This window comes from Neolamprologus brichardi, chromosome 7 (genome assembly GCF_056152115.1).
Source record: "Neolamprologus brichardi isolate AB-2024 chromosome 7, ASM5615211v1, whole genome shotgun sequence".
Lineage (NCBI taxonomy): Eukaryota > Metazoa > Chordata > Actinopteri > Cichliformes > Cichlidae > Neolamprologus > Neolamprologus brichardi.
Window position 1 is genome coordinate 8,402,039 of NC_142110.1, and position 26,261 is coordinate 8,428,299.

The 26,261-nt window shown below is 38.9% G+C and overlaps 2 protein-coding genes and 2 long non-coding RNA genes across 8 annotated transcripts; 1 reads left to right on the forward strand and 3 right to left on the reverse strand.

Moving 5' to 3' along the window:
• Nucleotides 1–17,232, reverse strand: LOC148101932 (liprin-beta-1-like). 4 transcript variants are annotated; one of them, XM_087843008.1, is made up of 16 exons: nt 17,078–17,232; nt 16,787–16,819; nt 15,024–15,079; nt 14,870–14,935; nt 14,675–14,750; nt 14,118–14,218; nt 13,758–13,849; nt 12,262–12,439; nt 10,591–10,672; nt 8,319–8,524; nt 7,431–7,520; nt 6,396–6,509; nt 5,987–6,118; nt 5,145–5,237; nt 201–262; nt 1–85 (listed from the first exon to the last, which is right to left on the reverse strand). In XM_087843008.1, exons 9-15 carry the CDS (start codon nt 10,652–10,654, stop codon nt 242–244), a joined length of 720 nt encoding a protein of 239 aa, XP_087699134.1. In that variant the 5' UTR covers nt 10,655–10,672; nt 12,262–12,439; nt 13,758–13,849; nt 14,118–14,218; nt 14,675–14,750; nt 14,870–14,935; nt 15,024–15,079; nt 16,787–16,819; nt 17,078–17,232; the 3' UTR covers nt 1–85; nt 201–241. The 4 variants fall into 4 exon arrangements, with proteins under 4 accessions (XP_087699134.1, XP_087699131.1, XP_087699132.1 ...); XM_087843005.1 differs by lacking the exons at nt 1–85; nt 201–262 and having other exon boundaries at nt 5,023–5,237; XM_087843006.1 differs by lacking the exons at nt 1–85; nt 201–262 and having other exon boundaries at nt 5,023–5,237; nt 14,118–14,259.
• A 1,769-nt stretch (nt 17,233–19,001) lies between these two features.
• Nucleotides 19,002–20,526, reverse strand: LOC148101933 (uncharacterized). Its single transcript, XM_087844596.1, has one exon. It carries the CDS (start codon nt 20,280–20,282, stop codon nt 19,002–19,004), a length of 1,281 nt encoding a protein of 426 aa, XP_087700722.1. The 5' UTR covers nt 20,283–20,526.
• Nucleotides 20,527–20,902: 376 nt separating this feature from the next.
• On the forward strand, nt 20,903–26,006 carry LOC148101934 (uncharacterized). Its single transcript, XR_015719224.1, has 4 exons — nt 20,903–21,096; nt 24,760–24,808; nt 24,977–25,040; nt 25,438–26,006. It is a non-coding gene; the product is annotated as an uncharacterized LOC148101934 (long non-coding RNA).
• LOC148101935 (uncharacterized) lies at nt 22,452–24,604 on the reverse strand. Of its 2 annotated transcripts, XR_015719229.1 has the most exons (4): nt 24,191–24,604; nt 23,371–23,579; nt 23,027–23,207; nt 22,452–22,654 (listed from the first exon to the last, which is right to left on the reverse strand). It is a non-coding gene; the product is annotated as an uncharacterized LOC148101935 (long non-coding RNA). The 2 variants fall into 2 exon arrangements; XR_015719228.1 differs by lacking the exon at nt 24,191–24,604 and having other exon boundaries at nt 23,371–23,588.
• Nucleotides 26,007–26,261: the final 255 nt, after the last annotated feature.

The window sequence follows — 26,261 nt, forward strand, 5'->3', positions numbered from 1 at the left end:
CTTTCTTTCCCTGCACGGACATCACCATGTCTTGTACTTTCTTGTACCGCAGCAGTGACTGTTTCAGTTCTTCAATTTTACGATCCTGCAAAGGAAAAGGTAATGAAAAAGAAAAATGAGGTCAGTTTATCCCCCCCCCCCGGAGCAGCTTTGGGTAGCTGGGATGTGATACACGGTGAATCCTAGTTGGTCACATGTACCTTTTCTTCATTTGCTGCCATCAAAGACTCCACTGCCTTCTTCATCCTCTGGACTTCCACATCTAGAGAGGAGAGAAAAAGATTAATGAAAGAGTTCCTGGTGTGAAGTTTGAGGGTGTTAAAATGTGAGGATATGTAAAATTTAAACATACAGGATGCAACATTACAGGCTGTCAGTCCAGCAACATACACTTGTGTATTTTGGCATACCTCAGCCTTTTCTACCAGTTTCCCTTCTTTCTTCACAGCCACCCTTTCACTGAGAACATTTCTGATACTTTAGAAAACAGATGGATGAACAGAACTTTTTTTGTCCTCCACTTGTTCAGTTTCCTAATTTTTTTACACTGCAAATTATGCTTATATCTCTCAAACTGTTATTGTTGGCAGTAGGGATGCACCGATACCGATACTGGTATCGGGTATCAGGGGCCGATACTGTAAAATGTGTGTGTACTCATACTCGTAAAAGTTAACCGATACCATGAACCGATACCAACTTATTTCATTAATCAGAGGGTGGCTTGTCATTTCTGTTGTAGTTTTTTAGATTGGCCACTAGGGGGCCAATTATTATTTTATTTATTATTTATTTTATAATTTTTTATATTTTATTATTTATTTAATAAGAATTATTTTGTTTGTTTGTTTACAATATGGACACTCTGCAATAATTTAAAAGTTTATTTTATTCGAAACCTAATTTGTATTTATTTTATTCCAAACAGAAGTGTTTATTTATTATTCTGAAAGCTCGAGACAGTGCCAATAGTTCAGTGATATTTTGTAAAATTACAAAGTGGAGACTCTGCAATAATTTAACAGAAGTGCTTATTTTTCACTTGAAATTTTTTTGTGGTCATTTTTATTAAGATTTTATTTTTTATCGGCAGGGAATATAATAAAACCTGTCTTCCAATTAATTGTATTTGTGTGTGTGTGTGTGTGTGTGTGTGTGGTAGAAGTATCGTTTTTTTGTACTCTGTATCGGCAAGTACTCAGATCCAAGTATCGGTTTGAAAAAATTGGTATCGTTGCATCCCTAGTTGGCAGTGAAACAAAAGGCCAAAACTTTGAGATAAATCTACTCAAGGATGACTACAAACAAAGAAAATCCTTCTTCTGGAGTGAACCTGATAGAAAAGCTGCAGAATGACCTCAAGAAACTCATTTATACTGAAACATTTTGAGAATCTGGCTGAGCAGAAGCAGTCCTAAGGATAAACTGTCTGTTAAACATTAAACTGGTCTGGTCTACAGCTACAAATGTTTATTCAAGGTTACTTCTACCCAAGAAAAGTTTGACTAGTTATTAAACTCGGGGGCCTCGCTTATTTTTCCTCACCTGCACTGTAAATGTTTAAAAGGTATGCTCAAGACATGAAGGTAGCTTGTGTTTTTGCTTTAGTCAATAGGATTCTTAAAATGGACACTTGTAATTTGTACTTCAATATAGAGAATCATGGAGAGTGCGTGTGCTGTGCATGAAAAATGAAACTGTTCTATACAGATGAATGTAGAGTATAGTATATATAACTGATGGGAAAGTGGACATTTATTAAGACAGCTGTACATGAAAGAAACTGAAAAGCACAACAGCAGGACAGGTTAGCAGGGTGCGCACACACGCACACACAGGTTGCTGGTGAAGAGAGGTAGGTGATTAACGTTGGAAGACATGAGTCAGAAGGTGGAGTAAGCAGTCTGAAGGGTCACAACAAACAGTTCATTCTTCATTCCTGCTAACAACACAAGGCAAACTGTTCTTGTTGCTGTTGTAGCCGGGCATTAAAAACTCAGTGACAAGATTCGTGCCATTAAAAAAAAAAAGTTGAGATGTGGCGCGCTGTGGTCGGGTACTAGCACTGCAACTGGTTATAATGGACAAGCAGAGTTCAGATGGCTCATGCTCGTTCATGCAAATAGGGGTGGAGGTGAGTGCAATAATAAAATCACGGACATAAAAACCCCCCTTACGTTTTTCTTTCAGCCTCTTTCTAAGAGTTTCATCTGGATGAGAGACTAAACAGGACAAGAAATTATAAAATTGGTGCCTAGTAAATGCAGACTTAAGGAAGTGGTGTTTCTGATTGCACTTGACTTAACCATGCATTATAGCAAAATGCAGTAATGCGTGGTCAAGTAAATTATTTGCAAAAATACATACATTTTTGAGCGTGAAAACAGAATCTAACCAGATTTAATCGTTTTATGCCTCAAAAATTAAAAAGAAGAAGAAGAAGAAGAAGAGGTGCCAAAGGGAGAGGTCAAAAAACCATAATCATACAGCAAGCACAACAGTCATCCTGGGAAAAGCCGACCTTCATCGCCTGGAGTTTGTGCTCTTTCCTCTGTTTCTCATACTGCATCTGGCCCATTTTGATTTTCAGGCTAGAAAGTTTGGCCATTAGTGACTAGCAGTAAAGAGACAAGCCACGGAAAGAAGAAGAAAACAGAAATGGGAAGGAGAGAAGATAAAAAGAGATCAAGAAATGTTGAATATCTAAATTTCCAGGAAAATGACCACTAAAGCAGATTAAAAGTAGGCACCGCAACAAACAACAAAACCCCCAAAGCTACACGCAGTTACTACATGCAGTTCAAGAAGCATACGATAGAAAACATCCAAAGCAATCATCTGGAAAATTCTAGTAAGCAGAGTCCCTCCTTCACCTTTTCTAACGTCAGCATATAAAAGGGTGGTGGCAGTCTGATAGTCAGCTGGCCTTCACCTAGTTTAGTTTAGCTTTTTGTGTTCTTGGTTAACTTCTCTTTTCAAACTGTAAAACAAACAATTTTCTTGTCTGTGTTGTAACAATTAAGGGTCCATTTGATATTTGAACTCGTTTCCTTTTGCAACCAAAACCTAAATTCACAGCATTCAAACAGCCATGAGAATCTCTGAATGAGAAGGAAAAAAAATCCTAAATAACACGAAAAAATCTTAGATGTTGTTAATGGAATTGGATTAAGAGGCAAAAGGGTGACAAACTCTTTGTGACCAGGAGAGAGGAAAAAAACATGGTGGTTAGTAATCCCCCAGCCTCTGACTGACCACCTTCAAAGCAATTGCATCAGTTACCTGGCAGAAGGCAATTTGACTCAAAATAACTGAACTCCTTCTCAGACAATTTGGTAAAGGTTTGTCAATATGTCATCTAATTCATAACACCCCATTACACTGCAATCAATCAGAGTCACTGTTCCAGTGAGTGCAAATCATCTATGATGAGCCTTTTTGCAATAGAGGACTCAAGTCAGTGGCTGCATTGTGGTTATATCCCACATAAAAAGGAAGGCTGCTGAGCACCAGTGTCATTTTGAAGAAGCTGAATCACCATCCTGCAGCAGTGTGGCACCATTTGTGGAGGAACTTTGAAATTTCTGTTTCAAATTTATGATGTTCTGGCTGGACCCTGAATATAAATACATTTTTGATGTAAAATTCTGTGTACGTAGACAGCAACAGATTGGCCACATATGTCAACAGATTTGCAACTTTTGCAGATTAATCACAAACACATTGCAAGTACAAAAAAATTCCAAAAAGTTAGAACTCCTATGGACAGAAAGTCCATAGGAGGTGTAGAAGTGGCAGAAGCTTTTCGTTTCAGTGGTCTCAGAATCTCCTCTCTGCTTTTCAAAGATGATGTGATTAAGCTGGCTTTATCAGATGATGGCCTCCAGCTCACACTAGAGCAGTTTGGAGCAGAGTGTGAAGCAGTGGGAATGAGAATCAGCACTTCCAAATCTGAGGCCATTGTTCTCAGGCGGAAAAGGGTGGAATGCCCACTCTGGGTCAGGGATGAATTCCCGCCCCAAGTTGAGGAGTTTAAGTATCTCGGGGTCTTGTTCATGAGGGAGGAGAGAATTGAGTGGGAGATCGAAAGATAGATTGGTGCTCTGGGTGCAGTGACGCGGATGCTGTGCGGGTCCATTGTAGTGAAGAGAGAGCTCTCAATTTACCGGTCGGTGTACGTCCCATCTATGGTCACGAACTTTGGGTAGTGACTGAAAGAACGAGATTGCAGATACAAGGGGCAGAAAAATTAGCTTTTACTGAGTGGCTGGCCTCTTCTTAGAGATAAGGTGAGGAGTTCAGCCATCCGGGAGACACTTAGATTAGAGCCGCTGCTCCTCCATGTTGAAAGGAGCCAGTTGAGGTGGCTTGGGCATCTGACTAGGATCTCTCCTGGGCGCCTCCTGGGTGAGACATCCGCCACCTTGAGGAGGTCCCAGGGCAGATGCAGGACATGCTGGAGACATATCTCTCAGCTGGCCTGGGAACACCTTGGTATTTCCCTGAAAAAGCTGGAGGAGTTAGCCAGGGAGAGGGAGGTCTGGGCTTCTCTGCTTAGGCTGCTGCTCCAATAGTGTAACAGAGCCCCGGATAAACGAAAGAAAACATAGATGGATGGATGAATAGATTGCATTCAGTTTCCCCCCTCCCCTTCAGATTTTACACAGCATCTGAACTTTTTAGGAATTAGGGTTGTAAATGCCAACTCAACCCCATTTCAATTTAAAACCGACACTGTATTATCACCATTTTGATCCATCAAAGCCGCTCTGCAAATACCAGCTGACTGAGTGATCACAGTCCTCGTCCACATCTGCAAAGGAACCATTTCCAAGGCAACAAGATCCAAATGCTCATTGCATAGTTGCAAAAATTCTGGCTGTGCTGTGGTCTCAAACCACTGTTTTCCCTACTGTGACTACAGAATAATACTATACAAATAGCAGCTGAAATGGTTGCATGAATAACTTTATCCAGGTAACAAGAGATGTACAGATATTATATTTTTTTAAAGGGCATAAAAGAACATTTCAGCTGTTAAGTATTGACTTTAAACAGAATGGTGGATTTTGGCTGTTTAAAAAAGGGTAAAACTAGTCCTTAAGATACATACACAGCCAGTAAAGTGCTCTGGGATGACTCACCTTAGTGGATTTAAGTTTCTTTTCATACTGTAGTTTTTCAGTCTCCAGTTCAGTCAGTCTGTACCGCAGCTCATTAATTTCAAGAATCAAATCCTGACAAAAGAAACAAAGAACAGGTCACACCTTAAATACTGAAGGATAATCCCCCCCCCCCCCCCCCCCCACACACATTTTTTTGTCCTCTAGATAAAAATTTAACTCTAAGATTCCAAAATGAAATTTAAGTGAATCATTTTAACATCTCATTAACTGCTTCCATCTTGCAAATGTGACTTGTATCAGCAAAAAGTTCTATAAAGTGACTACAAATGCATTTGAAAGCAGCAAATCAGTGCTTCCAAGCAGCAGCAGTGACAAAATGAGGGGAAGCTGCTTGTAGAAAAGAAGTGATTTATGTGCTGTGAGGCGGAACACGGACAGCAGCTTTTTGTTCCAGCGGGGTGGAAAAGATGGCCGCGCTGCTACAACAAGACCATGACATGTTTGAAAGCTTTCCAGACATTCTGCTCGGTCTATCTGGGAAGCAGAGAGCTTCCCATCTCTAGTAAACAAATGACTGACAACATCTTTATAAAAATCTTGTCTAATAAAGTAACAAAAAAAAATCCAATTAATATTACAATAATGTGGGTATACCGTCAATGGCTAGTTTAGCAAATACTAACAAGGAATAAAAATGACTTTGAGACTGATAATAAGACGGGATCCTCTCTCCCCGAGATTTAGGACAAAATAAATGAGTGTTTCATTATTGTTGAGCCTGTGTGTGTCTGTGTGTGTGTGTCTGTGTGCGTTAAGTGAGATAGAAAAGAAACATTCAGAAACAAAGAGGATTAGTTCACCTCGCTGTCCCTAAATCCGTCATCAAAGTCAAGCCTCTCTTTTTTCATACTGTTGAGTTTCAGCTTAAGGTTGGACACTTCAGACATAAGCTCAAGCTTCTGAGTCTCCAGAGTAGTTCTACACAGAAGCTCCTGTAATAACAAACAAATAATCTGTGTAAACAACACTGGTAGTACAGGAATTATTGTGTAAAGGTGGAGACACAAAAAGTCATTTGCAAAGCCTCAATGAGTAACAGTTTTAACAAGACGCCCCTGTTACACCCACTTATAAACTTAGCACAGCAGTGCACACAGTAGATGTTTACTTGACAGGAGGGTGTGAACTCAGCTCTTCCAGTTGAGAGTCAGCACCACCCAAACTTTCCCGTCCTCAGAGTGTAAGACAAACACACAAACACACACAGACCTGTTGCAGCATCTCCTCTGTGGCGTTGAGCTTCTCCCTGTGCTCATCCAAACACAAGTCCAGATCCCGAATCTTCTCCCCCTGAGCCTCAACCTGGTCTGTCAGTACACTCACCTGCATGAGCACAAGGTAACACATTTTTAGAAAGGACAGCAAAGCCTGATATTAAACAAACCAAGGGCCAAGTTATTAAAGAACATGATGAGCCAAAGTTATCAGTTCCACTCTTTGTACTATTATAGATTTTTAAGAGTTTCAAGTCAGACGAGAAATCTCTCTTAGTACGTCAGGGGTGGCGGCAGCTTTAGAATCATGCAATCAACATATACAGATACCCTGCTCCTAAAAACAGTGAGGGAGAGAACTAAACAAATCTGATCACAGTTCAAGTGCAATAAATCTTTTGCATGTGGGGCAGAAACACGAGCAAGCTTTGAAACCTCCAGTTAGGTTTTACAATGTTTCAGTTCCTTTCCAGATCCTGGAGAGTCCACCTGTAGCTACCCATAAATTATACAAACACTGGCTAATAATTACATTAGTAACCATTTGCCACCCCAGGGAAATTCATTAAAAATCAACAAACAAAAATGAATTCAATAATAAAGCATTATGTGAACTATTATTCAGAAATTTGCGGTTTCTTGACGTTTTCAGAGCAGCAGCAGATTTATTGAGTTTATTAAGGACGTCAGGCTGTGCTCCATTTTCACCTTTTAACTCTGCGTTGGTTTAAGTACTAGGAGTATTTTCTTAAGTAAAACAATATTTATCAGTAAGTGTTTTTTGTGTGTCAAACCCCTGACTTAATTTTTAGAGCTTCAAGCATTCTTTCAATGCTTGATGTTGCTAGGTTACAAAAATGGTTTTCTCGCCCGCCATTGTTTACAGTGTTGATAACGCAAGTCCTGCCCCTTCTTGTTTTTGACTGGTCGATGAGAGGGAGAAGTAACATCGATGAGCTTCACAGGACTTTTACAGAAAATAGACGGTGGAGGAGATGGTAAAATTATGGAATTACTGCTAGACAGGTACCTGAAGCACAAGAGACTCCTTATCAGTCTCTAGTCGTGAAAGCCTCTCCTGGTAGTGGTCACCTCCACCCAATGAAATGTGTCCGTTAGACTGGGGAGAGAAAAATAAATTATTAGAAGAACTCTTTAATGTCTACTAATGTTCTCAGCTGAAATTCTTCACATCAAAGTGCCTGAGCAGCTACACCACTTCACCCTGCACAAATAAAACCTTACATGGTTGAAATGGAGAGCTCACATTCAGACTGCTGTACACAGAGTGGGTTACAGTATTACACAAAAACTCTCACTGGCCTGCAGCCAGTCACTGCTCTGATTCACAAGAAGTCTGTGCGTTTCTTGCTGCACATCAACTGTGACACCAATACAGCTAATCCATCTTGGATTCCATGGGAACCCAGCAGTACAGGACAATTGTTCTGCGTTTTCGCTTAGCAAACAAGCCATTTGTGGACTTGGATACAAGACTGTTTGCCCACACTGTTCTGTATTAATACAGCTTTAATTTGGCACACGCAACAATCAGAATCAAACCAGCTGTGCTACAGTTTGTTTGAAGGACGTCATGCCCAGCCATCACAGGAGAAACTCCTTCCATGATTTTTTGATTTATTATTAGTCCTTTATTTATCCAGGTAAAAAAATCTCATTGAGATTAAAAATCTAATTTCCAAGAGAGATCTGGCAAGATTACACAACTTGCACCGATTTCAAAAACAGAAAATGCAACACGAGCGCTACAACGGTTTACCCTGAGGCTACACTTTTCTGGATGGCAGAAGAGCAAAAAGTGGTCTGTTTGCTTTAATTTCTAAAGACCTGCTAATAAACTTTATCTCTTTCCATGAATCCAACTGATATTTCTAACATCCACAAGTAAGGGTCTTACCATGTGACCGTGGAGCCACTCAACAAAGCTGTCAGCTGTGGAGTCGGGGATCTGGCATCGTAGACTCTCCCTTTCCTCCGAGTCCATCAACTCTAGGACACTTCTTAGGTCTTCCAAAAGGTGAAGCGCTCGCAAACTACCCATAAAAGGTGACGTAGGCGACTGGCAGTCAAACAAACCATTGGAGTAGTCTATAGCTTTGGAACCTGAGACAAAAGAATCACAACAGGAATAAATATGAGGATAAAATTAGTCCAGAGACAGACTGCAGTGTCATCTTATGCTGCATGTGATGTTTGTTGACAAGCTTTAGTGAGTAAAAGTTCTCATCTGCTAGATTACAGAGGACATCAATCATTTTGTGGCTCAGGCACTAACAGTAATTGAAGAACACAATATAATTTTCCAAAATGTTGGGATGCTGTGTAAAATGTAATCACATTATTTAAAGCCAACACTGAATACACAATTTATAAAAATGTTGAAACTGAATAACTGTCATTAAAAGAAAAAGCGTATGTTAAAAAAAAAAAGTGTATTTCATAAAGGTTGGAACATGTTTACCACTGTGTTGCATCACCTCCTTTTTTAAGCAACATTTTAAGCCTTCTGATGAGGACACAAAAGGCTGGCAAAGTCACAAATGTTCCATCCTTACAACAGGTTTGCCTCTCCTTTCTGGACCCTTCTTATAGACCTTTGCTACTTTAATTAAAGTAGAATCTGGTTTGGCATAATCTTGCTAACATAATCAAAGATCTTAAAGACATTGTCTGGATGGCAGAACACATTACAATTATGCTGCAGCATCGATAGCACCTTTACAGATTTGCATGTTACCCATGTCACAAGCACTAATACACCTCGTCACATCAATACTGATTGATCAGACTAAAGAACTTTTTTTTCTCTCGACTTTTCACCAGTTCATGTCAAATGATGTCATGCCAAGTCATTTGTGTTATATATATGTAAGGCAGTGACTGGAATAGGTCACAAGGTGTCGCTGTTGAGCTGCATATACATTGTAAATTTTAGCAATTTTGACCATTTGTCCTCTGCAGGACACCGTAGTTCAGAGTTCTTGTTCGCGCGGGCGCCATCTTTGTTCAGTGTTTACTGTGATTTGCAAAGGTAAGCACTGTCAGAGGTGTACTGCATTGGTTTTTTGTTTAAAAATAAGTGTTCCACTGTGTAAAATGGCGGTTTGCTAAGCATATATTGTGTTTGTTGGGAGGTTCATGTATTGTCTGATGAGAGTATGAGCAGTTTGTGTGCATGTTTCATTTGGTAATATCTGCCGCGATTTCGGGCTACATTCCCGCTAGTTAGCAGAGCACTCATTCGGGAAAGGTAATGCAAGATGAAGCATTAGCTTTCCAGCTACAGTTTGCTGGTAGTCCAGCTATGTTAGTTTTGTCTCATACACATTCCTGAGACCGAGGAATTTTGTAAAGACATGATTATTTTTGCTTAATGTGTTTTTTATATATTTGTTGTTGTCTTTTACTATGTCGATAATCACGCAGTGTTTACTGTGATTTGCAAAGGGCCAGCAGCAGAGTTGGAGTGGTGCTTGCCCCAGCATCTGAATAAACGGCGCGGTCCGAGCCACAAATTGAACGCCTGTGTCCGACTGGTCTCTCTACTGTGCACCCCAATCCAACACAACGCAGAGTCCGGGGTGTAGGGAGGCCCCTGCACTGGTTGGGTTACATATATATACATACACACACAAATACCAGCATTGTAACATTACTCTGAACAGGTGAACAGACATCTGGGCATAGACCCACTGAGGGGGGAAGGGATATGGAGAGAAATGTAATGCATATAGGTGACTGAATGAGATTTACATAGGTAAAAAAAAGAAAAAAAGAAGGGACGACCCCCCCCCCCCCCCCAAAAAAAAAAAATGATGCTATGAGATTGACCTTCACTTGGATTCTTTTATTGGTAAAGACTGACAAATACATGGGGTGGGGCATTAACTTTTCCCAGCTTTTAAAAGGGGTAGAAAAAGTTTAAGAACCACTGGTTTAGAGTTACACAGACTCAAAGTGCAAAGAATAAAGGCTAGATGGAGCACAAGATATCACATGACAGCTTGAATGTCAGCTGTGCAACAAGCCATAACAAGACACCAGATAAGGGCTTATCAATGTTGACTCAACCTGGAAGACCTGCAGAGACTTTGTTGCTTTAGGCTTTCACAAGTACTAAAAGTCATGGTAAAATATTGCGCTGATACTTTTTAACGGGAGAGGTTTACCTGCTATAATTCCATCCATCTGCTCAAGAGCAGCAGCCAACATGTCGCTGGCATCAGACATCATCTTCAGTCACTGACAAACCTATAAAGACCAATAAAACCAGTTTAAAGGGTTAGCCCCGAAACACAGTAAATGTTTTAAAACTATTTTTTAAACTACAGTTCAGTTCACATTTCAACTTACAGGTTACAGATTTTTTTTTTTTTTTCCCCAAACATGTCTGCTCATTTGCTCATGAACATAAAATAAACTTTTATTGTTATGTATTTCCAGTTCACTCTTGAGCAGGATGATCTTTGAATGTTACAGCTTTAACCAGACATACATTTTTAAAAACTTGTTTAAGCCACAAAAAACAAAACGAAACAAAATAAAATTTCCTGATTAGCAGAGGCAAATCAAAATTGTGAGATACCCAGTTGGGATAATGATTACAAATTTTGACTTATGGATGGCAGCAAAGTGGCAGAAACCTAGCGCACCGTAGTGCTGGAAGATAAAAATTGTGTTTTGCTAAGAATTTTGATTTCGATCTGATGTTATGCATATTTTGATATGCCAGTTGTTTAATATTAAATTAAACCAATATCTAAAACACTGGTGTTCTGAATGTCCTATCAACAGGACAGTGGGAACTTTGTTTGGATTGAAATAAAGATGCATTTCCGTGTCCCAGTCTTTACATTTGCCCAAACAACACAGCAGTCCCTTTCTCTTCTGATGTTCGAAAGACCCTGCTGTATATTTGTACATGTTTAAGCATGCAAATAGAGATGTTCATGTGCACACAAACATCCACTGACACCTCTTCTTTATTCAGCTACCTTCAATCCTGGGAGTGCCCAGCACTGGGACGTTCCACCAGTTTCAGACTTTATGGAAACCACCCACAGACTGAGCACTGTTATTTAAGCATTTCTGTAGTCACAGTTTCCATTATGTGTAAAAGAAGCACGTACTAAAACACAAGACTCGACACAACACACAGCAGACTGAGAGGAGATGAGCACCCAGCATGCCACTGGTCCACAGTAAAGTGCTGGGTGGTTTCCAACAGTAAAATCCTGAATGTGTGTAAAGATGCTTCTCTCAGTAACAACAGTAGCTGCTTACTACACATTTTGCAAAAGACCTGACATTTAGAAATGGCAGGGCAGAATTCGAGCATTTTACAATGTTTCCATGGAAGGACGAGGGCTGGTATACAAATATTTCTGCACATATATCCATAAATATTTCATGCCTGTGTGTGTAGACACCCCGAAAAAACAATTGCAACCCATTAGAAACCCTGCAAGGGATGACCTTTGAATGGTTGTCAGCTAAAATCTAAACTAAACTGACTAATTGATTTAATTATACAAATCATACTAGTTTATATAAGAATTTGGTTTGCTAATAAGCAGCACAAATTCAAAAGTCAATATAATTTAGAAGCTAGAACTAAGAAATAGTTGACATAATATCAGCTACAGTAATGTGCAGGGGTACTAATGTACATTTTTTATTTAATTACACTCTCTTGTTAACACAATTATAACATCAGAGCCATCTTTGGATCCTTGGTTAACATCCTTGCAAGCTTTGATTCGGCTGCTGTTCACAGTATACTGCTCAGTGCATGGTTAAGCTGCTCAATTAACACTTTGACAAAGTTGGATTTCACTCACTTTGCTTTTGCAGGCAGAAAAGCAGTTTAGAAATTAGTAAATTAGAACAGCTTTTGCACGCTGGCCGAAGGATCAGGTGTGCGACTGGCTGCAGGAGCAGGGTCTTGGTCTTTATGTAAACATGGCTCGCGTGTGGATCTCCTCTGGACAGACGCTGCTACAGGCCTCGCAGCTGGACCTGGAGAGGGTGCGATGAAGCAGAAGAATTTAATAAATTTACCAACACTGGAAGAAAAGCATTCCTGCCCTGAACTTCCTGTGCAGTAACTGGGGAATGTTGTGTGTTTAATCCAAACTTGTGGATGTTTAGGAGCTGGGCATCAAACAGCCACTGCACAGAAAGAAGCTCCAGCTGGCTCTTCAGGCCCTCGGCTCAGAAGAGGACAATAAAGGAAAGCTGGACTACAACTGGGTGACAAGTAAGTACCAGCTGCTAGTCGAAGATATGAGTCTGCTGGTCTGTTTTTTATGTTTGTGATGTTTTCATCAGAATTGTGAACATCACAGCAGATGCCTTTGTGTGAAAGTAACTGAGAATAAAACAAAAAAACATGAAGGAGATTTTTCTGCCTGGATTTTTATAGCAGACAACCTTAAAAAGATTCTGCAATTTTGCATAATTTTAAAAAGTTTTAGTTTCTTCAGTATTGAACAGCAGAAATTAGGCTTTCTTGTCCGAGGTCATTTAAGTAAAAAAAAGAAAAAAAAAAGACAGCGGCCGACAGCGCTGTAAAAAATGGTAGACTTGTGGGTAATAAGCAAATGAATAATGCAGAAAACAGAGATTTGAGATGGGTGTTTGAAGTAGAGAGAGAGAGAGAGAGAGAGAGACGTAAACACAGAGCGGACCCGACGCATCAGAATCGGTGAGCTCCGACAGCGTGTCCGTGTACAGGCCATCAGGTGAGAAAGCCGAGAAAGAGAAAGCTGATTCTGATGCATCGAGTCCGCTCTGTGTTTACGTCTTTGTGTGGAATCCGTGTACCTGCTCTCATTTGCTGTTTGGTGGTTGTTGAATTAGTTTTGTGAGCTTTAATCTGAGAATCTGGCGTTTCTGGCAAAACACAGTTCTATTTAAAAGTCGTTTCAGGATTTAATGAATCGATATCGCTTTATTCAAGCTACTCACCTCTCTCTATCCACCTGCACTTTCAACTGGACCACGGCCAATCAGAGAGGTCCCGCCCCTGACTATCTCTGAATGGTTTAGTCCACGATAGGGGCATACTGTGTGTCTGTTGTTGACCACAGAGAGTTGCAGAGATTTTTTTTTGTTACCCGAAGAGTTGGTCACACTGGTGTGACCAAATATTTTTTTTAGTTGCACCACTGAAAAATTTGGTCGTATTTGCGACCAAATTAGTCGCACTCTAGAGCCCTGAATGGTCATCAAACATTTTACTGATATATACTGAGATGCCAAAACTCATCATTAAGGGTCCAGGTGAGGCCCTTCAGGGGGAAAAAGTTAAAATGAGAGTGCTATGGTTACGTGCCTGGATCCAGGGGACATTCGTTGAGTTTTGAAAACTCCATGGGCGTCTTTCCCGTGAGAATGCAATTCGAGCTTCGCAGCATGATGGGCATCCTGAGAAAAGCAGAGTTATCTTCATTAATAAAATATGAATATTGCTTCAGTGTTGTTATAAAGCAGAATACGTCAGCACAAATGAGTGAAGAAGGTCAGTTTATCAGCAAACAAAGCTTAAAAATCACAAAAGCTAAATCTTTTTTTAGCACTTGTTGGCTTACTGAGCTTTGCTGGAGAGGTTTTAAATTTGTAGATTTGATATAAATGTAACATAAATATGTCTGCATCACAGAAAAGAAGCAGGGGAGGGGGAAAAAAAAGATACCTTCCAATGGGCAGCGCATTGCGAATTATCCTCTGACTGCCACGGGTGTACTCTATATCCACTGTGATGGGCGCAGAGTAGGTCATATCTCTGAGACGACACTTTGGGATGAAACGGATGACTCTCAGCTATATCTCATCATCTTTAAAGGAAAGTATTGGAGGTGTAGGCACTCAAATATAAGTAACAAAAATAATTAATTAAGAAATACCTCTGAGGGCTACAACTAAATGCCAGCTGAGTCTAGAGATGCCTGAGTGAGACATGTTCCCTCTGTATTTAATGTGTGATTATCTGTCCAAAGTGTAGAGAATTAATGTGCAATGATATATATATATATATATATATATATATATATATATATATATATATATATATATATATATATATATATATATATATATATATATATATATATATATATATATTTTTTTTTTTTTTTTTTTTTAACTCATTTAAAGCTGTGTTTTTGATTACTCAAAGGCTTTATTCAACTTTAATTAAACCACAGTAAACAATGGTTCATATTTAACAGCAGAAACACATGCTACTCTCACCTCGTGGGGAGAGACTGGTCTGGTTACATTGAAGCTTTCTTCCACATCCGGCATGCCAACATAGATATTGAGGTATCTGCAAATATTTAAAAATCCATTATTTCCTCTTTTAATAAAAAACAAAACAAAAAAACAACTTGTTGTGCATGTCTGCAGTGTTAAGGTCAGTGATGGTGGATGCACACAGTGACTTACTTGAGGTACCACATTGGATCAGCATCACTTGTGATTTTCTCATTTGCCTTCATAATTTTTTTTGATCTAGAAGAAGAACAAATGAGACATTGATGCTCAAAATCCAAATGTACATGAAAAAGCAGCAACAGACAAAGAAATGCTCATGTTTTACCTCTACATAATGAAATAGTTGAATGAGTCGATGTGCTGCTTTACCAAACCTTTCACCTGCAAAACACACATGATATACATGTTTACTCTCCCAAATAATATTACTCACACAGATGTAGACCCACCAACTGTTCTGTCATCATCACACAGGAGGATACTTTGATATTTGATGACAAAGAAAAGTAATTTAAAGAAGGTCCATGACTTAAAACTTTGACAGGGTAAAAGAACAAGACACGCTGTACGCGGTATATTTGGTCATTATGGCAATATTTCATTATTTCATGGCCATACTGGACTCAAATGTTTCACTTTTTACTAAATGTATTTCTTTGGCCAAAAATATCTTGCTAAGGAATCAGAAGAAAAATGACCAGATAACCACATCAATAAGCTTACCAAAACTGCTTTATGTAACTTAAAAAATATAAGATTAGAAAATCCCTATCTCAAACTGACTGTGAGAAATTGGACATCAGGGGAGGTTAGTTTATTGCAGCGCTCTAGTTTCAGGACTCCCCAAATTATCAGTTGGATTTCCCTTACTCATTTAAAATCTAGCCTTGGAATCCTTACAGGTACACAGAAATCACAAAGCTTTTGATGATTTGGTACCCAGTACAGACATCTCAGGTCATCAGTTTCAGATCTGTTCTCAAAATCGTATCTTAGTGTGTTGAGGGTACTTTCAGATATTCTGGCTCTGTTCCTTGGAGCAGGCTGCTGACCTAGGATCAGTTACATCTCTGTGTACATTGAAAAACAGACTCAAAACCTTTTTAGCCGCACAGGCCCACAGCTAATAGATGCTGTTGTTTTATTTAATTGTTTTTAATGCCTTAAGACATCATAAACCTACAAAGGGTTTTTTTCAGCTGTCATGTAATTCTGTATAAATAAGCATTCTGTAAAATATGTAAAATTTCTGTATAGCTGTATATCTCATATTTCTGTATAGTTTTTTTAATTTCATATTTCTGTATAGATTTTCATATTTATATCCTGTTCATAGCCTGTACATAGCTTGTACTCACTACAGCCTGTACATATTTATAGTTATAGCATATTCATAACATACCTTCATACCGTGTACATTATGACATACCATAATAGATCCATTTCTGTAATATACATACATATCTATATTATTGCTAATAAATATTTGTAATACATCTATATTATGGCTAAAGCACTTCTTGATGGATGCAAACTGCATTTCGTTGCCTTGTACCTGTGACATGTGCAGTGACAATAAAGTTGAATTCTATTCTATTCTATGTAATGACCTGTACTATTTAAATAAACATGTCATTGTTATTGTTTGACTGCTTTGGAGTGATAGGAAGGCAACAGTAAGTCAAATTACTACTACACCACTACACGAAACTGAGGCTACATTTTGCACAGACTCAGCAATATAAGATTGGAAAAAGGTTTTCTGGTCTAATGAGTTTTGATTTCAGAATTTGGTGTGAACATCATGAAAGCATGGGGCTGCTGGTTGGGGGACATTATCTTCTCACACTTCAGTCCCCAGTTGACTAAGCACCATTTAAACACCAAGGCTTGCTGAGGATTGGTGCTGACCACAGTATGGCTGCTTCCAGCAGGGTAACGCACCATCTCACAGAGCTCAGATCACCTCAAACTGTTTTTATAAACATGACAGCACACTATTATAGTTTCTACCATACTTTAAACATATTTTAATCAAGCAGCATTAAAATTTAGTAAAAGTGTGTAAGGGCTGGTGTGTTCTGTTACCTTCAGGAAGGCTGGTAACAACTTCCATTTTTCCTGTTAAAAAGGGAAAAAGAGCAAATAAACAACAAGTCCGTTTTTATTCATAACGCGAAAACTATTCAAACTGTGTACATACTTATGCACTTTCTCCAAATTGTACACTAGAAAAAATATCTGTCAGAAACAACAAACTGGGACACAGGACGTTCCCCTTCACTCTGCATCTCTATGAGCTAACAGCCTCCACGCTAGCGTTAGCATCTCTGTGCTCGTGCTGCTACACTTTCGGTCCTTTCCAGTCTTCATACTCACAGCTACGGTGTTGACAGGAGCCGCCAGCTCCTGTGGAGTCATGTCGCTAAACTGTCCTCCCAGGACCTCCATGGTTTACTCCACTGCTTACTCCACTGCTTAACAGCAAACACACAAAAACCTGTACCAACTGTCAGTGTTGATATCTTGCAAGCGTGACTCCTTTGTGTTGCACTCTAAAACGTCCGTACGACCGGAACCAAGAAAAGCGTTCCGATTCTGTAACTCAAAAGGACTGTATCGTTCTACTTTTTAAAAATTACCTCATATAATATTGTATTGTAACGCACAGTTACTCACGATTGCGTCACAAAAAAGTAACTGTGCGATGCAAAAAACAGTACAATGAGACTTTAAAATGTTTTCTGTCTTATTGGATTCATTTATTTAATCTAAGTTCATATTCTCTCTGATCTCGCACTCTCGTGTTTTCTTTAATGAACTACTGTGATAAAATTTTAAGAGAAATGAATGGCACGTGGTTCATTAGACTTAAGTCAGATGTCTTGCTCTAGAAGTGACATCTCCAGTTTCATTATTCACTGATGACTCCTCTACTTCAGTGCACATCAGTGCATTGAAAATATTTTGAAACCACCATTACTAAAATTTAAAAACGAACTTAACCTTGACTTCATTAATATCAATCTAGTTAACACAAAAGTTAAACAGTAAGATATTGATAGACCTGTAGCTTGCTACTGTCAACAACCTTCTACTGCTTAGAGGTATTTCTAATTTGGCTTTCTGTTTTTCTTCTTTTTTTCACATATGGTGTACAAACAGTGTAATGACTGTGAATGCTTCTATGCTGGTAATATCAGGGCTATGTGTGCGGGCAGGCGGAGATGAGGATCCAAATGCAGGACTCGAACACAGAATTGTAACTCAAAACCTCAACTTCATTGCTGGAGAAAACAAATCATGAACTGAACACAAAAATACTGAACACGAAAACACACAAGTATAACCCGATGGTACGACGCAACACTGAGCAAGGGCAAACACAGGGCTAATATACACAGGGAAGTAATCAGGGAATGGAAAACAGGAGGGAGACACAGCTGGGAGAGATTGGGGCTAACGAGTCAGGGGATCAAAGCTGGACACACTGACATAAGACACAATCCTTCAAAATAAAACAGGAAACAATACACACTAAACTAAGACACGGACTGGACAGAGAGAGACAGACTAGACACTGAACTAAACCAGCAATAAACACGAGAACACAAAACCTAAGAACTAATCCCTAAACAAGAATAACTAAAACATGGATTATTATTAATAATAATAATAATAATCATCATCATCATCATCATAACCAACAAAAGCACCACAAGAGAATAAGAAAACAATCCATAATGCAAAAACACACCAAAACATAACAACTCAAAGTACTGGGTCAAACTGACCCAGAACCGTGACAGGGCTAAATTTAAAATTATTAAACTTACTTAAGACAATGTATATTCTTCTATGACAAAAAATACAAGTGTTCATTTAAGCAAATAAACAGAGCCGTAAGAGATGTTTTTCAAAAATTGTTTTCTTTATTTTTATTTGCCGCTAACAAATCTTTTTAAAAGATTTGTAGCTTTTGTAGTGCTCCCTACTATGTGAACCCCTCACCAGAATGTTGAACTTTTTTAGTTCAAGCAAATTAAACCTCAACAATCAAATGATCCCCTGTGAGCAAGCACTAGGCACGGTGGAAAGGAAAAACTCCCTTTTAACAGGAAGAAACCTTTGACAGAACCAGGCTCAGGAAGGGGCAGCCATCTGTCACGACTGGTTGGGGGTGAGAGGCAAAAGAAAAGAAAAATGAGAGCACGAGTTAGCTAAATGTTGCTCATGTTGTCTAACATGAACAACGTATGGTTTTCTGGACTGTGGATGAAAAGCAGTCCATCATTACTAGTCTTTAAAGGGGAACTAATCCATCACTAAGGTAGCAATATGGCTCAAGGAGGCTATAGGCAGAGTTAAAAAGGCAATCACTGTAAAGCATTGAAAAGCCCCAGTAAGCTGCAGGTATAATAAGGCCTACTGCGGCAACACCTAAACCTATTTTAAGTAGGCGTTTGGCACCATGACGCCATGAACCACTACTAGTCGGAACCACGTCAGGAGATGGTTCTGAGACAGGAGAATCAAGCTCCTCAGGTTCAGGAGCAAGATTCTCCTGTGTCGGGACCACATCAGGAGATGGTTCTGAGACAGGAGAAACAAGCTCCTCAGGTTCAGGAGCAAGATTCTCCTGTGTCGGGACCACATCAGGAGATGGTTCTGAGACAGGAGAAACAAGCCCCTCAAGTTCATGAGCAAGACTCTCCTGCTGCAGAGGTTCACCAGTGATGTTGTGAACAGCAGCTAATACTTTTTCTTCCTCCTCCCTTGTCAGCTCATCCTTAAGATTATTAATTATTTCTCTTTTCGTGTTAAGATGTTCATAAAGTTCATCTATGAGATCTTGTTTATGAACAAGTTTGAAATTCTGCTTTTTGACTTTTTCTTCCAGCAGAAATATTTGTAGTGTCAGACTTTCTGTTGTCTTTTCTTGATACTCAAGATTTTCTAAATGTTTCTTGAGATTTGTGTTCTCTGTTTTTAATTTTTTTATCTCAGCAGCAATGCTGCTGTTCTCTTTAAGGAGATATTCTTCTTTCTCTTGAAAGTCATGGTGCATCCTCTGAATTGTGCTTACCTGCTCCTGCATTTTAGCCTCCAGAGATTCCACCTGTGACTGTTTTTCATCCAGTGCCTGTCTCACCTGACGCTGAAGAGTACAAATTTCTCTTTTCAGCTCAACTGTGAGTTCTGTCTTCTGAAATATTTCCCTATGTTGTTTTTCTATTATCTCTTCTTTTTTTATTGTTTTATGGTGAGCTTCTCCCACTTGCTGCTCAAGTCTCTCTAAAGAGTCCTTGAGATCTGTGTTCTCTTTCTTTTGCTCGTTTCTCTCACTTTCAATCTGAGACAACTGAGCCTTCATGTTTTTAAGCTTATCTCTTGACTGATGGAAATGATCTTTATAATAATTCTTTTTGCACTTTAGGGTGCTCAACTCCAACTGGAGTTCTTGTATTTTCATTTGAAGCTCCATAGGGTCAGGTATTTCTCTCTCCATCAACCCATACAGTCTTTGTGATTCCTCTCGAATCTCTCTGTCAGACTGTGAATTATTAAATGTTTCGTGTGACATTTCTTTAAAGGTTTAATGCAAAGTGTCGACAAGAAAAAATGTTTGCTTAATTGTTTAAGTTTAAAAATAGTCCCTTTCTGAAAGGTTTCTGGTTTGCAAAACACAACTCGCTGTTTCCGAAAATGTTCCAAGTAAAACTGTGTTTGCGAAGGTGAAGAGGGGGTATTTAAGGACTTTTGTGGCCGCGAATTTGACGTCAGTGCTCTTTGAGCCTTTGATCCTTTGTTCGATCACAGGATCACAGGACAGCTGTGCGTAATTCTGCGCATGCTCAGAGAATGCCCATTGAGATGCACGGTTTTGTTTTGTTTTGTTTTGTTTTGTTTTGAATTTTTTTAAATACCCTGAAAACAGTGTTGCCAACTTAGCGATTTTGTCGCTATATTAGGGAGTTTTCAAACCCCGTTAGCGTCGGGTTTTTTTTTCTAAAAAGCGACTACACTGTAAAATGTAATATTGTGTTTAATTAAAAATATTAAATAGGCTGAACTCAGTTTTTATCAATTTGTTATCATAACTCGATTTAAATAAGTTGCCAGTACTTTTTATGCAAAAATGCTGATAAACTCAATTTATTTGAGTTGTCTTAACTTAGAGAAACTAAGTAAGATGGACGTTTTGTTTCTCAGTGCGGAAGGATGAAAGGTGTGTTTTGAAAATGCCCCGTCACTACCGTTCTCCTCCCTCTTGGATCAGTCCGCATGTTTATGGTGCCAGCATTTGTTATGGAATATGTTGAGCAAACCTGGAAAAGCGTCAGCTCAAGATATTATTGTTTTCATTGCTGTGAATCTTTACCTGATACACTGACTTGGTGAGTAAATGTTTACTCTTATTCAAACTGATTTTGTGGCTTCTCTTAGTTTAGCACCAGGTTTATAATCTTGCTAGCTAGTTAGTGTTAGCCTAGCGTTGCTGCTGCCGCTGGGCTCATGTTACTTAAAAATTAACACCACAGCCTTAAAAACCTTACATAAAACTATGTCTGTGAAATTTTCTGTTGATTGTTTGAAATAAAAAAGTGAAATAAAGGCCCAGACAAAATTCTTCGGGAGGTGCAGCCATTAGGGGTGGGGTGTGGGGGGTATTTTCAATCCATAGCCATAACTAACTAACTAACTAACTAACTATATATATATATATATATATATATATATCATGTTTAACCTGAGTAGCAAAAGAGTGCAGGGGGATTGAAAAGAATAAGCCATGAGTTAGCTGTGCTCGCGGACTCTGAGCCTTGACCTCCCGGTCAGCTATCCCGCTGGTGGATAACAGAGCTCTCCGAAAACGTGGAAGCACTTTTGCAAATATGTGATATTTTGATAAATTAAGTAGATTTGTATTTGAGCATTACACAGCTACATTCTTGCCTTAAAATATCTTAAAAGGTTATTTTGTGACCCAGAAAGGGTAGTCTGGAGAAAAGGCGGATCCATTTGTAGGCAATGGCGGAGGAGCACGGCTAAAAAACTTATTACTTTTTCTGGGTCACAAAATAAACTTTTAAGATATTTTCAGGCGACAATGTAGATGTGTAAAGTTCAAATATATGCTCAATTTATCAAGACATCACATATTTGTAAAAATGCTCCAACGTTTTCAGAGATGTCCATTTTTTCATGCTTTGTGGCAGCTTTTGAACATCTGTCCCAGATAGCAAGGAAACATTGAAACAACGTTGAGTCAATATCAGGCGACGTCATTGAACCAACGTTGAAGTGTGACGTTGACCTAATGTCACTCTTGCACCCTTTTTTAATGTTGAAACAACGTCAGGTTTTGATGTTGAATCAATGTTGAAACCTGACATTGAAACAATGTCAGATTCTGATATTGAAACACTGTTGAGCTATGGTGTTGATTTTCCACCTCTTTCGCACAGTTGCTTTTTATTAAAACAACAGTTAAATCATGACTGGAAATCTACCTTTCTTTATAAGTATTTTAACCAATACTAAACTACTGCATGTTTCCATCAATACTTAAACCACCTAAACACATAATTGTACTTATTCCTCAAATTGGACACCCTTTATAAAAACAACAACAACAAATGTCTCACAATGTATCATGTCAATATTAATATCCTAAAATAAGAAAGCATTGCATGTGATGTAACAGAGAAAAAAAATAAACAAAAAAAGGTCAATAGGCATGTTTCGTTTGCTAAATACTTTATTAAAAGACAGTTTCCTATTTACATTTATATGTTTCACAGAAGTTTGTAATTTTTTACTCTGGAATGGGGATGCATGATGTGCGTCCTGCACCACCCAAACGATCTGGGGCGTATCGGAGCCATTTCTGCACTGCTTGTGCAAAGACAAACTCGGACATAGAGTTTGCCCCTAACTGCTGCGTCAGGCCATCTAGGAAAAAAATACACACACACAAACAAAAAAAGTGAATTAGAGCACATGAATAAGCTCTTGTTAACTGTCTTCAGCGGGGAGAAAGTATGTAAACTCCTAGGCTGATAAACATGAAAGTCACCAGGCGTAAATCTGCAAACTGCCGCATTTGATTCCCAAAGAGCTATGAGCGGAAAAAGTGATAAGTCTTAGCATGGTGTGCCGTGTAGCCTTTAAAACAAAATAAACATGGGGTCCTCGGGCTGTACAACTACAACCCGAGGACTAAACAAGCCAAAGACCAAAGACTCCATCTCCAGATTAACTGGACATGAAAGTCTTGTTATTAAGAAAGACAAAGTAATATAGCAAAAAAACTGTAAAACTTACCACCATATATGCATTTGCAGAGTGCTGTATCTTTAAATGCCATTTTTTGCTTTGTCTGGTCCTTGGTTTTTTTCCCTGCCCAGTTGAGTACCGAGGCCAGCTCATTTGTAATGGCATAAGCCATTACATGGCGGACTCGCACCTCCAGTGTGGTCCCTCCAATCAAGGCAAAGCGTCTCACCTATAGACACATTTTAAGAGATGGAATTAGCGTGTCTCATGTCTTAAATGTGTATGCAAGTGCTTGTGTGTTTAATCAACAGGCCGTTGTTATGTATTTAAATCACATCTGACAGCTATTACACTTTATAGTTACAAAGTGTACATAACCTTTATATACTCACCATTGCCTTATTTGCCTCTTATGATTGAAGAGCTGCCTCTGCATTGTTTAGCTCCTCAATGTTGTGCAAGGGCAAATCCAGAGGCAGTACCCCAGCATCTACCGATTCATTTCAGCAGGGATGGCGGATGGCTCTGACCTCCTCACGGAGTTCGTTAACAGCTGTCGTCAGGTCTGACAGCATAGCTAATATCTTTTGTGAGGTCGCATCTGTTTAAAAAAAACAATTCCAGAAAGATTAATGGCTTAAGCAGTGAGAGGCGAAAAACGAATAAATAAATAATAAAACGCAGTTTACGTGTGGACAAAAGGTGCAAACGCAAGGTAGGTGAGCGTGCAACGTACAGTTAGGTGAGCGTGCAACGTCAAGTTTGAATTGAGTGCGAATCGAAGCGGGTGCTCTCCAATCATTAAAAGTAACAAAGTCATTGAACACATTTATACAGTTACCTTTACGTTTATCAATCATATATCACAGATTTACAATTTTTTGTAGTACTATGCTAAAAAGCAACTACAGAGCGAAAGTCTGGGTCAAGCGCCGAGGCGACGGCAAGAACAAAGGAACCCTCTAAGCGTTAAAGCTAGCTAGCTAGCTTTGTAAGGGAATATAACGGAAAAGTATGAAACGAAAATGTTTTCTTTGTTGACTTTGTTCGCAGTGCAATTTATTTGTTGCCGGATTGTAAGATGAAAGTAGACACAATTTTGGGCTCCCACATTTTGTCCGAAACTTTACATTAACAAGTTTGTTTGTTTTTTACTGTTATTCAAATGCAACCGTGGAAATAACGAATAGAACAAAAGTCATTCATTCTTACCTTATATTAATCGTGGTGCAGGCCAGTGCAGTGCATGAACTGATGCCTTCTCCGGTCAATTCCGCTGAGAGTAAATCTAATGTCCCGCTCTACTGTACAAGACAATGGTTACCTGAAGGGATGTACCACTGTGAGAGGGGGGGCTATGGAATAGTCCAAGTGGTAGCAGCTTTAATTTCCCGCGAAACCATAAATCAATGGTTTTTCAACGTGATTGTTGTCACCTTGTCAACTATAAATAGATCAACAATCAACGATGACAGAACAACAGTGAATCAATGTTATTTCAATGTCAGTGTCAGGTTTCATCAGTATTTCAATGTTGTTTCAACATTGGTTTTGTGTTGACATTTCAAGCATGACGATTCTGATGGTTCAGATGGAAAATCAACATCTGTTCAATGTCTCCTTGCTATCTGGGGTGGCATCTATTAATGTCAAATCTAGCCTTTATTTAACAACATAAGCAAACTCTATGTTACAATAATTGCACAGCCATTAAGGATCAAATCAGTTTCTGAAAAATGTTCTGCTTTTTCTCCCTCTGCTTGCTTCTTACTGTCTTTGAGGCTCGGGACCAGCACTCCTGCTGTTGGACAGAAAGACATCAACTCAGTGGTAAGTATTTTGGTTTTCCAATATATTAGCAACTGTCAGTGACATTTATATTAATCAGGCTGAACTTTAATCATACTTTAGATCAGCCTGTTTTACTTATTGTTTTATTTGTGCTTTGGTTTGGGGAAGTTGTTTCTTTACTGATCTTTTCCTGTCTTCTGTTATTAGACTTGAGATATGACCGCACTATGCTGTTGCTGTTGACTCCAGTTAATTCTACAAGACATGCTGTGTAAGTAAACAAACAACAACAGTTTGGTCTGCATTTCTTGAAAGATCACATCCCCCAAACTTAGTTTAGAGGGTCTACACTGTATATAGTGACGTCTGCAAGTTTTCTAACAGCAAAATTTGTTTTGTGCCCAAATCATTTTGCACATCATTAGAATGAAAGTTATTGGCCATGTTTGCATAGCCCTTTTTAAAATGATGCTTTCATGACATTATTGTGTGTTGGGTGGTGGTCACAGCTATCCAGACTGACAGTGGGACATTGAATGTCACCTCTCTGGTGGGGAGGGTGCCTGAGATTGTGTAAATTGGAGTCTGTTTTATACCAAATGCAGAAAAAAATGTTTTAAGAAAGCAATTCAGTTCATGTTCCAAAAAATATGATTGTTTGCTTGCAGGACAACAGGAGAGATGAGTCCTCCGTCACAGATGGTGTGGTCAGTGAAGATGGTCGCCTGCAGGTTCAAGCTCATTGCATCTCCAACCCACATCCACTGCCACTGTACTTAAGGGAAGTTAAAGACTTTCTTCTGCACCTACATTTGGATCACCTCGATCCATGATAGTCATTTAGGCAGTAATGCCTGGACTGGAAACAAGCCATCCTTAAAATAATACAACATTCCAGCTCATGTGTTGGAATGCAAAACAAATGTGTTGTTTAAATTAGAGACTGCACTTGTGACAGAAAAACAAATATTTTATTTTGATTATATAAGTAATGTAAGTACAAAACAAACTTGAGGTAGGCCTAAACTTATTTTCAGAATAATTACATCTGAGACTTTGTTTCATTGTGAGATTATAACCATGATGGCAATATAATTGTTTGTTGTTCAGCAGAACAGTGTCCAGTATGTTGGCTGTTATACTTTGTTGTGTTTGAAAATAAAAGTTGGGCTGATTTTAACATCATTACAAAAAGTGTTGTTAATTATTTTTAATCACATTCAGGTTACCACAAATTGTTTTTTCATTTAGTTGAACTTGAAATGTTTGTCAGTAAGTAAACAATTAGTATTGTACAGTCAGAAATATCAAGTTATTCTTAATACTGCAGACTTGCAATGATGGCTGTTGTCCTAACAGTCATCTTAAGTAAGCTTTACTTAGTTTTTTTGAGGCAACGAGTTTCCTTAATTTTTTTGAGTTCTGGGAACTAACAAGGCCGTACAGTGTACTCAAAATGAGTAAGTTGCCCTAACTTGGTCATCTTACATAA

What these genes read in the sequence shown, in the direction of transcription:
- LOC148101932 (XM_087843005.1), bottom strand. Translation starts at nt 10,654, where the DNA reads ATGATGTCTGATGCCAGCGACATGTTGGCTGCTGCTCTTGAGCAGATG. An exon ending in AGGAGTCTCTTGTGCTTCAG is followed by an intron (nt 6,510 to 7,430) that starts GTACCTGTCTAG and finishes GTGCTCATGCAG; the next exon opens with GTGAGTGTACTGACAGACCA. An exon ending in CAGAGGAGATGCTGCAACAG is followed by an intron (nt 6,119 to 6,395) that starts GTCTGTGTGTGT and finishes TTGTTATTACAG; the next exon opens with GAGCTTCTGTGTAGAACTAC.
- LOC148101933 (XM_087844596.1), bottom strand. Translation starts at nt 20,282, where the DNA reads ATGTCACACGAAACATTTAATAATTCACAGTCTGACAGAGAGATTCGA.